Source organism: Somniosus microcephalus, chromosome 9, assembly GCF_052327205.1.
Source record: "Somniosus microcephalus isolate GS21.2 chromosome 9, FLI_Smic_1.0, whole genome shotgun sequence".
Taxonomy (NCBI): Eukaryota; Metazoa; Chordata; class Chondrichthyes; order Squaliformes; family Somniosidae; genus Somniosus; species Somniosus microcephalus.
In genome coordinates this window covers 226,439,807-226,452,682 of record NC_140995.1, presented here as the reverse complement: position 1 = coordinate 226,452,682, position 12,876 = coordinate 226,439,807, and the positions used below count along the sequence as shown (strand labels likewise).

Below are 12,876 nucleotides of genomic sequence, written 5' to 3'. Positions count from 1 at the left end.
GCTGATGATACAAAACTAGGTGGCAGTGTCAGTTGTGAAGAGGTTTCAAGGGGATCTCGACAAGCTCAGTGAGTGGGCGAGAACATGGCAGGTGGAATATAATGTGGATAAATGTGAAGTTATCCACTTTGGTAGAAAAAACAGAAAGGCAGAGTATTTCCTAAATGGTGAAAGATTGGGGAATGCAGATGCTTAAAGGGACCTGGGTGTCCTTGTACATGAGTCACTGAAAGTGAATGTGCAGGTGCAGCAAGCCATTAGGAAGGCAAGTGGTATGCTGGCCTTCATTACAAGAGGTTTTGAATACAGGAGCAAAGAAGTCTTACTCCAATTATATAGGGCCTTGGTGAGACCACACCTGGAGTACAGTGTACAATTTTGGTCTCCTTTCCTAAGGAAGGATATACTTGCCATAGAGGGAGTGCAACGAAAGTTCACGAGATTGATTCCTGAGATGGTGGGACTGTCGTATGAGAAGAGATTGAGTAAACTAGGCCTGTATTCTCTTGAATTCAGAAGAATGAGAGGGGATCTCATTGAAGCATACAAAATTATTACGGGCTTGATAGGGTGGATGCTGGGAGAATGTTTCCCTTGGCTGGGGAGTCTAGAACCAGGGACCACAGCCTCAGGATAAAGGGTAGGCCATTCAGGACTGAGATGAGAAGAAATTTCTGCACACAGAGGGTGGTGAATCTTTGGAATTCTCTACCCCAGAGGGCTGTGGAAGCTCAGTCATTGGGTATATTCAAAACAGAAGTTGATAGATTTCTGACTAGTAAAGGCATCAAGGGATATGGCGATAGGGCCGGTGAATGGAGTTGAGGCAGAAGATCAGCCATGATCTCATTGAATGGCAGAGCAGGCTCGAAGGGCCGAATGGCCTACTCCTGCTCCTATTTCTTATCTTAAGGGAATTATCCAATCATCCTCATTCTGGCAGGGGATTGTTGGTATTACTCTACGCAGCCAAGAAACCACTGTAGTAAATTATCGATCTCACTGAATTAGCCATAGGGCTCAGTGAGCGATGATTGGTTTATGAAGGGTTGCCACCTAGAGCTCTGTGTGTTGTATTGGCCATCAGATTGGAGGAAGGGCATTATCGCCCTTAAGAGGGGGCAGCATAGGACATCCTTGATGATACCAGGTATGAGGGGTCTAAGTTGTAAGGAAAGGATCAGGATGTTGGCCTTGTTCTCATCAGGAGACAGGCGACTTTGAGATGGCCTAATTAAAGTTTTTAAAGTTAATGAAAAGAACACATGAAGCTGGTCTGGAGAAACTGTTCAAAAAACTAGGGGGGCAGGATGCCTCACACTGAAGGATAACAGACAAATTGGATAAGCTATGGGAAATAGTACAATCACTTCTCCCTCAAACCTTTAAAAGTCTCCTCAAAACCTATCTTTTCAAACAAGCTTTCAGTCTCCTCTCCTCACTGTCCCACAATGGATTGGCGTCCTTTCCATTCTTGTACTTATTTTCTCTCTTCCCTTTCTGTAACTATTCATTTCTAGGATATTTTCTACATCAAAGGTACTATATAAATGCATGTTGTTGTTGGAGAGAAGATGCCGCTGACATCAACCAAAATGGGGCGTGCTTATTGGCTCAACATTTCCCAATGTTCCTACTTTACACATTGCAACAGTTTCCTACATTACTGCAGTGACTTCAATTCCAAAAGTATTTGATTGGCTGTGAAGCGCTTTGGGACATCCTGAGGTTGTGAAAGGTGCTATAGAAATGCAAGTTCCTTCTTTCCTTCTTTCTATGTATCTATAATATATAAGCAGGAAAGCAAGTCATTTGAGCCAACAAGTGTGACCCTTTTAGATTGATGTCAGCCCCATCTTCTGATCTTATATAACCTACATTATCCCTTATCACATCAATCCATCTCAAAAGTGCTTCACACAAAGAGTTACTTTTTGACCTGCCGTTGTGTAGGTAAAACTTGTACATTAAAATGACTGGCTTTCCAATTTCCCCGTCCTCCCTCTAGGATTTTCGAGTTGAATGCATTCCGCCAGAATACATCAGTGCCACGGAATTATTCAGCAAGGACTCTCCCTCGGCGGTTCAGCTGTTCCAGGTTAGTGGGACCCAGCGGTTACACCGTCAGGCTTCCCAGATGCGCATCTTTAATGCTTGAAGTTACCTTGACTTCCCAAATGATCGGATCTTTGCCAACAATCAGTAAAACGGATACACTTGTGTAACCTTTACAGGGCTGTGGAGTCGAGGAGTACGATTCCTTTAGCCGGTAGTTTTTAGCAGAAAGGAGCGGTGAGCACAAAACTCAAATTCCCAACTTTTCCGTTACAATTATCGACAGGAGGAATTTCACCCCATCCTTCCACTGAATACATTTCCCAAAGGCTCTATTTAATTATTTAAAAAGAGTTGAGTTGACACTTTATAGTTTTGTGGCAGCTCCGGCTCAGTGGGTAACACCCTCGCCTCTGAGTCAGAAGGTCGCGGGTTCAAGCCCCACTCCAGAGATTGAGCGTACAATCCAGGCTGACACTCCAGTGCAGTGCTGAGGGAGGGCTGCACTGTCAGAGGTGCCGTCTTTCGGATGAGGCGTTAAACCGAGGACCCGTCAGGTGGGCCTAAAAGATTCCACGGCACTACTTCAAAGAAGAGCAGGGGAATTATCCCCGGTGTCCTGGGTCAATATTTAGCCCTTAAGCAACATCACTGAAACAGATTATCCTGTTATTATCACATTGCTGTTTGTGGGACCTGGCTGTGCACGTTGTTAATTTGGTGTCATCCTAATTGGCATTTTATAAGGGTTGGATGCTTGTCGCCATGGGAATGAGGCCAGATGTTGCAGTGGGATCTGGCCTCCGACCAGCCGATGGTTACAAAGAACCAATAGGCTCACGCTCGAACTGGAAAATTTACCCCTCCATCGCCCAGGCTGTAATGTTCTATGATTCTATGAATGGTCAATTGGTCAAGTTGCCATTGGTTGACTGGCACCTGTGGAACCGCATCGAGCTGTGGTACTGACCATGGATGCTCCAACTCAGCTCCCAGTGACTGGAATCACAGCTGTTCTCTCTCCTTACTTCCGCAGGAAGTGCCTCCTGGCCAGTCCCCCACGGATGTGGTCGGCCATCCACTGCAGCATCTATCGAGCACCAAGCAGGCCACGGGAGAGGCGCTTTACTGCGATGACCTGCCACATTTCGAGAAGGAGCTGTACCTGGCGCTGGTGACCAGCACCGAAGCTCATGCCCAGATAAGGTAACTCTTCATTTACCTCTCCCTCTATGACAGTGAGCTAGAGAATAAACAATGACCGGGAATGTGTCACAAGGCTGCAATATGCTTCAATCGGCATGTGTCAGTGTCGCGGTTATGTTACAGGATTAGTAATCCAGAGAACGTGAGTTCAAATTCTGCCTTGGCAGTTTGAGAATTTGAATTCAGTTTTAAGAATCTGGAAATAGAAAGCTGGTGTCAGTAAATGTGAGCATAAAGCTATCTGAGTGTTACAAAAACCCTGATTACAGTAACACATCCTTTATATGTTATACAATAGCACCCTGTATGTATTATACAGTAACACATCCTGTATAGGTTATACAATAGCACCCTGTATATATTATACAGTAACATATCCTGTATATGTTATACAATAGCACCCTGTATATATTATACAGTAACACATCCTGTATAGGTTATACAATAGCACCCTGTATATATTATACAGTAACACATCCTGTGCATTGTTCCCTTTAAGCTGCACGCCGTGCAGCTCCTTACCAGCCCCACGCAGCCCGGGACCGGCTTTTCCCATGTTAAATTTTGCGTATGCGCAAAACTGTGCAGCCCCTTAAAGGGGCCTCGCACCCAAAAAAGATTTGGGGGTACATTGACCCTGTGTATATTATACAATAACACCCTATGTATATTACACAGTAACACACTCTGTGTGCTTGAAATAAAGCGTTGAAATGAGCTAACTCACTTCTTTCCCCTGTTTCTTGCAGTTCAATTGATGCAAGTCAAGCCCTGAAGGTCGCTGGAGTCACATGCTTCCTTACTGCCAAGGACGTCCCTGGGAGCAACAAGACTGGACACATTGCAATAGATGAGACGGTGTTTGCTGAGGGAGTGGTTAGTCTTCACCAATATCAATAACAACTTGCATTCATACATCACTGGGATAAACTTTAATCTTCACCCCCCTGGGTGGTAATCTGGGGGAGAGGGTCACCCGTCCATTGTAGGACCCGCCTGATCTTCACCCTTCTGAAATCAATGGAATGGAAATCAGCCAGGTTCTGTTTTTTGGAGGGAAGAGGAAATGACATAGGAACTATGTGGGACGATAATGAAATGGGGTAACGTGTCACTTCCGTGATCCCAGCATAACTCAGATCGAATCAAGACCGATCCTTTCAGACAGATCTTAAGATCAACCCTCAGTACTGTCTCAGAACGCAGATCGGGATAGCACTTGCCCATTTTTGGACCAGTTTGGTTTCTCCACTTAAATAGAAATTGGAAACCAAATTCCTGCGTTTCTACAACTGAGGGAACAATTCTTCGGATGATGAAAGGTCATCGACCTGAAATGTTAACTCTGTTTCTCTCTCCACAGCTACTGCCTGACCTGCTGAGTATTTCCAGCATTTTCTGGTTTTATTTCAGTTTTCCAGCATCCGCAGTATTTGGCTTTTGTAAACAATTGTTCTACTTAGTTGTGTGGATCTAACGTGCGGAATTTACCTTCAGGTTTGGGTAGTGGAGACAATGGGGCGAAATTGGGTGCCTTTGTGCCTCCCGTTAGCACCCCTGGGTGGCACTAACGGGACGCAAATGGCGTTGACATCAACTCCTGCCATATTCGGCGGGAGTTTTGCGGTGGCGCTATGGCGTTGCGCCCCGATCTCCATCACCTGGAGATCATGATGTCATCACCATGCGCATCGCCCCGGACCTGAAATTGACCTCTGCCCCCTGCAGCAACGCCGGCCGAAAACACCGACAGCTTCAGGGGGCATGCATCGGTCGGCTGGCCACTTTGGGAGTGATGATTAAAGGCGAGGTGGCCGAGGTAAGTAAAAAATTACTTACCTTTGTGGTTCCGCTTTTTCTCGTGGGTTCCTGCCCGCAATCAATCAGTCCAGCACTCTGCTTGAGTGCCAGGCTGATCGCGTGGGATCGCGGCTGCCTTGGTGGTCCAGGTAGGTACTTTTTCCATTGCAGAGCCTGCAGCGATGGCCCTTCCCTTTAAGGGAGTGAAGGAACCTTTGAACACGGCGGCGCTGCACGGCCCAGTGTGCAGCACTGCTGAAGTCTCTGCCCCGCCTGCTGCTGATTGTGCTCCAAGAAGGAGGTGGAACACTTGATTTCGTGCTCCACTTCCTTCTTGGAGCGCAAAACCGAATTTTTTAAAAGTTTAGAATCATTAGCGCCTGGCGCTAATTTTCCAAACTTTTAAAATTTAGCCCCCCAAGCGGGACTATAATGAGTTTGTCCCCCAAAGACTCGGGAGTCATTTAAAACTCAGTCAGATGCTTTAATGGGGGGAGTGAGTGTTACAAATTCTGGACTGCCATAGATACCTTGTCAGGTTCAGTGGGATCAGTTTGCTTCCATAAGCGTTTGATTTGGATTTTTAAAAATTTTATTAAAGTAGTGACTTGCTGCAATGCATGTTAAAAGTTTTGTAAGTGTGCAGGGAGTGCTGCTGAATGTTTGCAAGGCTTCGGATGGTAAAAGAAGGCCTCTGAGAAGACAGAAAATGCTGCAAATACTCTGCAGGTCAGGCAGCATCCGTGGAGAGGGAAACAGAGTTCACATCTCAGGTCGAGATGCTGCCTGATCTGCTGAGTATTTCCAGCATTTTTTGCTTTTACTTCAGATTTACATTTACAGCATCTGCTCGCAGAGGGAAGAGGAAGAGGAAGAAGAGGAAGAGACAGAAGAAGAGGAAGAAGAAGAGGAGTAAGCAAAGGAAGAAGTAGAAGGAAGGATCAACCCAGACAGCCCCTATCTGGTCAGGCAGTCTGGGATGGAATCATCTACCTGCGGTACCAGTGATCACAACCCCAATTTCCCTTTCAACATTTGTCCCACACCTTCCCTTCCCTCTGTTACTGACCATTATAGCATCCTCTTGGCCACGATGCTGAAATAAAAGTCACCACAAAGCAAATTTTCCAATCGAACTTTATACATCTATCCATCCAATATGGCATCAAGAAATCAACTCATCGCCTTTATGCATTCCCTTAGTGATTGTCTTGTGTGTGTCTTTGTCTATCCTACTGATGTCATGCAGTGCTACCCCAGTGGCTGCAGCATGGCTGGTGAAAGGCTGCTGATTTTCAGTGGGGAAAACTGCAAATGGCCTTGTTGGTTGAACCTGAGGTACTGGTGGCTGGGAGTGTGAAATCAAGTGACAGTGTTTCTTCTTCTTCTTCACTCTCCTCTCCCTCTTCTTGGTCAACCACTGGCTGGGCAGGCTGCATTTCTTGGGTGTGTGAAATAAGGAAGGGATAAGGGTGGAGTTGTGATGAGGGGAGGGCAGGAAAGCATGAGGTGCATGCCAGAAGGAAGATAACATATGAGGATACCAGCACCTTGTATCCTTTCAGCCCCGCGGCTGGCCAAGGACTCAGCCATGCCCCTGCCAAGAATAGCCAACACCATCTCCTACAAGTGGGTGAGGTGAAGCTAGGATTGGGAGGGATGACTTGTGTTTGGTAGATTGTTGGTAGGTGAGTGATGCGGCGGGGGTGGGGGAGTCATGCATTGAGCAGTGTGTGAGGCTATTGGTGCAGCTGGTAGGAGACGGCTTTTGAAGATGCATTCACTGAACTTGACCACTGATCTGAGGTCATGAAACTTCTTTTGGCACTGGAGCCAATTGGTGGGGGCGACATTGCTGGCAGTGACGGCCTCGGTGATCTGGTCCCACATCCTTCTTTCTTGAGAGCCTCCTGGCCCCTGTGGGTGGAAGACCTCTCTTGCAGTGTTGACCCCCTGCACAAAGCTGGAGTGCTGTGTGCGAGACCCTGGGTGCCCCTTCTCTGGCTTGCTGAGCCAGTTGTGTTAGTGCTGAAGAACTTTTCCCATTTTTTTAGGTATGGAAGGTAATTCAGCTTTAAGGGCTGGAGCCTCCCATTTGGGAATTATTTTAAATGTTAACCTTTTTTTCAGAAGGCAGTTGAGCTGTAAGGGCTAAAAGCTGCCTATTTTTACATGATTTTAATTTTTTTTCATTTCAGAAGGCAGTTCCTCTTTAAGAGACCGACACTGCTTTCTGAAATGACAGCCTCACTTTAAGAGAAGGCTGTTCTTGCTGCAATGACGCTACGGCCATGCTACATTGGGGCCTCCTGCCAGACGAATGCCACCAGAACGGCATTGGACGTTAAGTTTAGCGCTGGGCTAATGTTAATTAGCCACCAGTGCCAATTTAGCGGTCCCACCAGTGCCACCATTTGCAGTGGCCAGTAGCACCAGCCCACGGTGGCACCAGCAGATTTTTAATGATAACCAATTTCAAGGCCTTTCTCTCCATCTACCCTGTCAACTCCTTTAATCATCTTAATACCTCAATTAGCTCAGCCCACAATCGTCTTTATTCAAGTGAATACCTGCCTAGTCTATGCAAGCTGTCCTCATAATTTAAACCTTTTGGGCCAGGTATCATTCTGGTGAATCTGCACAGCGCATGCTCGTGATTTCTCGATACGCCATGTCTCCCCTTGGGCAGCGTGGAATCTGAAGGTGGTTTCTTAGGAGCGTAAAAAAAAAGACTGCTGTATGTTATAACCACTCCTTGTTATTTTTGTACACTGTGTAGGTCACTTGTGTCGGACATGTTATTGGGGCAGTTGTTGCTGACACAGAGATTCATGCCCAGCGGGCTGCAAAGGCGGTAAAGGTCACGTACAATAAGCTTAAGCCCATCATCACCATTCAGGTAATTCACTGCACCTCCTTATATTAATTACTATATACAGTAAACTGTACCCCCTTTTATATTATGATACTTTTAGAGGATGGATGTAATTTACTCCTCAAATTAATAGGGTTCGCAGCATTTAATGTCAGGTGCCACATATTTATTAAGCATACAATAATTAAACATACACTTGAACAGCCAGTACTTAAGACAAAACCTTATGAGTTGTAGCCGCAGAATTCAAGTGAGTGACAGTTCCGAGTTTGATCAGACCTTAATCGAATTCTAAATTATCTGTTGCAATAGCCACTTTCTATACCTTTATCTCCTCCCTTCTACGTGATAATTTGCACGTTTCAAAGGTACATTGCATAGTTATCATTCAACACTGATTTGATTATATCCTGCCCCTGCAGCCATAGATAGGTCACTCCCTAACTTGAGTACACTCTCTATCTTTCCAGAGCAGTGGTCTTTCTCAGGCAGGTGCTTATCTTCAAGGTTTCCTTTCTAATGAATGAACAAATGGAGCTTTTTCTGCCTGTCCTGTGTCTGTGACTTCTAACAATTTAAGAATCCCTATTAAACAAAACAACGGCTAAAAGCTAGTATTCCTACAATATAAAGATTACCCCTTTCCTTACAATACAGATGATGGCATTCTTAGCTCACCTCAAATGAAGCGATGAGTGGAGTTGGGGCTCCAGCAGCAAGTTGTGAAACAAGTGTTCACAAGTTACACTTGCAGCAGGTGTCAGCCATAGCTCCCTTAGTAACACTCTCACATCTGAGTCAGAAGGTTGTGAGTTCATAGTCCCATTCCAGAGACTTGAGCACAAAATCTAGGCTGACGCTCCCAGTGCCATACTGCGGGGATAAGACATTAAACCAAGGCCCCATCTGCTCTCTCAGGTGGACATAAAGGATCCCGTGGCAATGTTGCTGGATGAGCAGGGCAGTTCTCCTTGGTGTCTTGGCCACTATTTATCCCTCAACCAACATCACTAAAACACAGTTTATCTGGTTATTATCCCAATGCTGTTTGTGGGAGCTTGCTGTGTGCAAATTGGCTGCTCCATTTCCTACTTTACAAGAGTGACAACGCTTCAAAAATACTTAATTGACGATAAAGTGCTTTGGGATGTCCTGAGGTCGTGAAAGGTGCAATAGAAATGCAAGTTCTTTCTTTTCAAGTCTTCTTGCAGTTTAAAAGCTCCTGTGTTCACTAGATATCGTTGTCTAAGTAAAAGGGTCCCATTTGAAGACCTGTGTGTTGGCTGCAAGCAGTGACCAGATATATCTTCTAAAACAGGAGGCAATCGCCCATGAATCATTCCACACTCCACCACAGAAAATAGAGAATGGAAACCTTGATCTTGGATTTGCACAAGCTGATGACATCATCGAAGGTCTGTACTGGTTTTATTTTACGGGCGTACTGCCTTCATGAGAAAAAAACTGTTTGGCAAGCCTTTATCTGCTCAGGGTGAGAGACAGCCAAGAGTTCCGGACTTTAATCGAGGGGTGCAGATGGTTTATATATAGAACTAGCTGGAGTGCCCGGCGGTGCCGAGGGTTTTTTGAGGGCATGTTGTTATGAAAAAAGTAGAGGAGAGAGAGGGGGGAGGAGAGAGGGGGGGAGGAGAGGGGGGAGGAGAGCGAGGGGGAGGAGAGAGAGAGGGGGAGAGAGAGAGAGAGAGGGAGCCCGGCCTTGGTGAGCCGGAGGCCCCGTGCATGGCGTAGCGGTCAGGCCCAGCGCGAGTGACCCCAGCTGAGCTCCCGCTGCGGCCGGCCGCCGCACCACTCCCCCGCTCTGTGTCTCGGGCCGCGCGGTTTACGGCCGGCCGCTGCTGCTCCCCTGCTCTGTGTCTCGGGCCGAGCGGTTGTCAGACCCGGCCTGAGTGACCCCAACTCACCTCCCGCTCCGGCAGGCTGCCGCAGCTGCCCCGCTCGCTGTTGAGTAAAAGCAGTGAAAAAAATGGCCGCTACGTTTCGGGAGGCTGCAGGATTAGGTCCCGCCCACACACGGAATGAAACGCCCCCCGTGACACACCAATTGGTCAACCATCATGTCACTCAACGCTAATGAGCGGTAGGATTGGTCAACCGCTAATGAGCGGATTTTTGAAAGTTTTTTGTACACTGTCTGAACAATTTTTGTCTGACCAAAAAGTTAATACGCCTATGAGACTCCCCCTAATCATAAGCTTTCTTTTGATATAACATATGTGTAGGTACGCTCTATAACTTTTGAGTGTATAGCGGACAGACAGACATACAGACAGACATACAGACAGACATACAGACGGACAGATCCTTTTATATATATAGAAGATAATGAATACCTGGGAGTGATTACAGACTGGAATCTAATCGAGGGGTTCGGATGGTTTATATATAGAATAATGGATACCTGGGAGTGATTACAGACTGGAATCTAATCGAGGGGTTCAGATGGTTTATATATAGAATAATAATGGATACCTGGAAGTGATTACAGGCTGGAATCTAATCGAGGGGTTCAGATGGTTTATATATAGAATAATGGATACCTGGGAGTGATTACAGACTGGAATCTAATCGAGGGGTTCAGATGGTTTATATATAGAATAATAATGGATACCTGGAAGTGATTACAGGCTGGAATCTAATCGAGGGGTTCAGATGGTTTATATATAGAATAATGGATACCTGGAAGTGATTACAGGCTGGAATCTAATCGAGGGGTTCAGATGGTTTATATATAGAATAATGGATACCTGGGAGTGATTACAGACTGGAATCTAATCGAGGGGTTCAGATGGTTTACATATAGAATAATGGATACCTGGGAGTGATTACAGGCTGGAATCTAATCGAGGGGTTCAGATGGTTTATATATAAAATAATGGATACCTTGGAGCGATTACAGGCTGGAATCTAATCGAGGGGTTCAGATGGTTTATATATAGAATAATAGATACCTGGGAGTGATTACAGACTGGAATCTAATCGAGGGGTTCAGATGGTTTATATATAGAATAATGGATACCTGGGAGTGATTACAGGCTGGAATCTAATCGAGGGGTTCAGATGGTTTATATATAGAATAATGGATACCTGGGAGTGATTACAGGCTGGAATCTAATCGAGGGGTTCAGGTGGTTTATATATAGAATAATGGATACCTGGGAGTGATTACAGACTGGAATCTAATCGAGGGGTTCAGATGGTTTATATATAGAATAATGGATACTTGGGAGCGATTACAGGCTGGAATCTAATCAAGGGGTTCAGATGGTTTATATATAGAATAATGGATACCTGGGAGTGATTACAGACTGGAATCTAATCGAGGGGTTCAGATGGTTTATATATAGAATAATGGATACCTGGGAGTGATTACAGACTGGAATCTAATCGAGGGGTTCAGGTGGTTTATATATAGAATAATGGATACTTGGGAGCGATTACAGGCTGGAATCTAATCGAGGGGTTCAGATGGTTTATATATAGAATAATGGATACCTGGGAGTGATTACAGACTGGAATCTAATCGAGGGGTTCAGATGGTTTATATATAGAATAATGGATACCTGGGAGTGATTACAGACTGGAATCTAATGGAGGGATTCCGATGGTTTTTATTCCATATATAAACTGAACCTGTCGATTAGATTCCAAGCTTTTCAAAGAGCCAGCACAGGCACATCGGGCTGAATGGCCTCCTTTCGTGCTGTATTATTCAATGATTCTTTTGCTCGTCCTGAAGTACAGCTGTATTTAAAAATGTGTTCGTTGTTCGGGATCCGCCTCTCTCAAGATGCAAGGTATCACCTAACTTGTGTTGATGGTGTTCTGCAGGGGAAATTCACATTGGAGGCCAGGAGCACTTCTACCTGGAGACACACTGCACCGTGGCTGTGCCCAAGGGTGAAGACGGTGAAATGGAATTCTTTGCATCAACGCAGGGCCCTTCGCAATCACAGGCAGGTGCTTCTGACTGGTTGCTGCATCAATGCAGATGTCACCAGCTGACATTGTACTTCAATACTATTGGGAGGCTCTATAGGAGGAGGTTTGTACGCGCATCACAGTTTGCAGTGACGGTGGACACTACGGGTCAGTTCCTATCTGTGATGTTGACTCCGCAGGTCAGTTCCTGCCTGTGGTGATGGCACCGCAGGTCAGTTCCTGTCTTTTTTTTATTCGTTCCTGGGATGTGGGCGTCACTGGGAAGGCTAGCATTTTTTGCCTATCCCTAATTGCCCTTGAGAAGGTAGTGGAGAGCCTCCTTCTTGATCCGCTGCTCTTAGGGAGGGAGTTCCAGGATTTTGACCCAGCAACGATGAAGGAATGGCGATATACTTGTAAGTCAGGATGGTGTATGACTTGGAGGGGAACTTAGAGGAGGTGGTGTTCCCATGCGCCTGCTGCCCTTGTCCTTCTAGGTGGTCATGGTGTGGAGATGCCGGAGTTGGACTGGGGTGGACAAATGTAAGATATCACACAACACCAGGTTATAGTCCAACAGCTTTATTTGAAATCACAAGCTTTCGGAGCGCTGCTCCTTCGTCAGGTGAAGTGGAGAAATGCATAAAGACATAGAATAATATAGTCATAGAATAATGTCAGATGTTTACAGGTAATCTTTCCAACTGCCATTTATCGCACCTCGGCAGAGAGATAATCGCAGCAGTCAAAGGTGTGAATGGTGTCCAAACAGGTCAGTCAGGAAAACATTACATCAAAGAACATGCAGATGCTGGGGTCTGTATGAAAAACAAAAAAACAGACAGAAAACATTTTTTTTGCTGGAAATCACAGCAGGTCCGGCCGCATCTGTGTAGAGAGAACAAGCCAATGTCGACTCAAGTCTGGATGACCCTGCGTCAGGTGGGGTTACATGTTTGGGAGGACTGACCTGTTTGGACACCATTCACACCTTTGACTGC

The 12,876-nt window shown here is 45.8% G+C and overlaps 1 protein-coding gene across 4 annotated transcripts in view; it reads left to right on the top strand.

The window, feature by feature from the left end:
• Positions 1 to 12,876, top strand: part of xdh (xanthine dehydrogenase) — a 194,205-nt gene that overhangs the window by 129,180 nt on the left and 52,149 nt on the right. For all 4 annotated transcript variants that reach the window (XR_015079622.1, XM_085997953.1, XM_085997952.1 and 1 more), the window contains exons 17-22: positions 2,009 to 2,098; positions 3,092 to 3,261; positions 4,011 to 4,137; positions 7,841 to 7,960; positions 9,255 to 9,351; positions 11,786 to 11,910. Coding sequence is in view for 3 of the 4 variants with exons in the window: in XM_085997953.1 (XP_085854079.1) it covers positions 2,009 to 2,098; positions 3,092 to 3,261; positions 4,011 to 4,137; positions 7,841 to 7,960; positions 9,255 to 9,351; positions 11,786 to 11,910 (729 nt within the window). In the remaining variant the exon portion in view is untranslated. The remainder of the gene's footprint in view (positions 1 to 2,008; positions 2,099 to 3,091; positions 3,262 to 4,010; positions 4,138 to 7,840; positions 7,961 to 9,254; positions 9,352 to 11,785; positions 11,911 to 12,876) is intronic.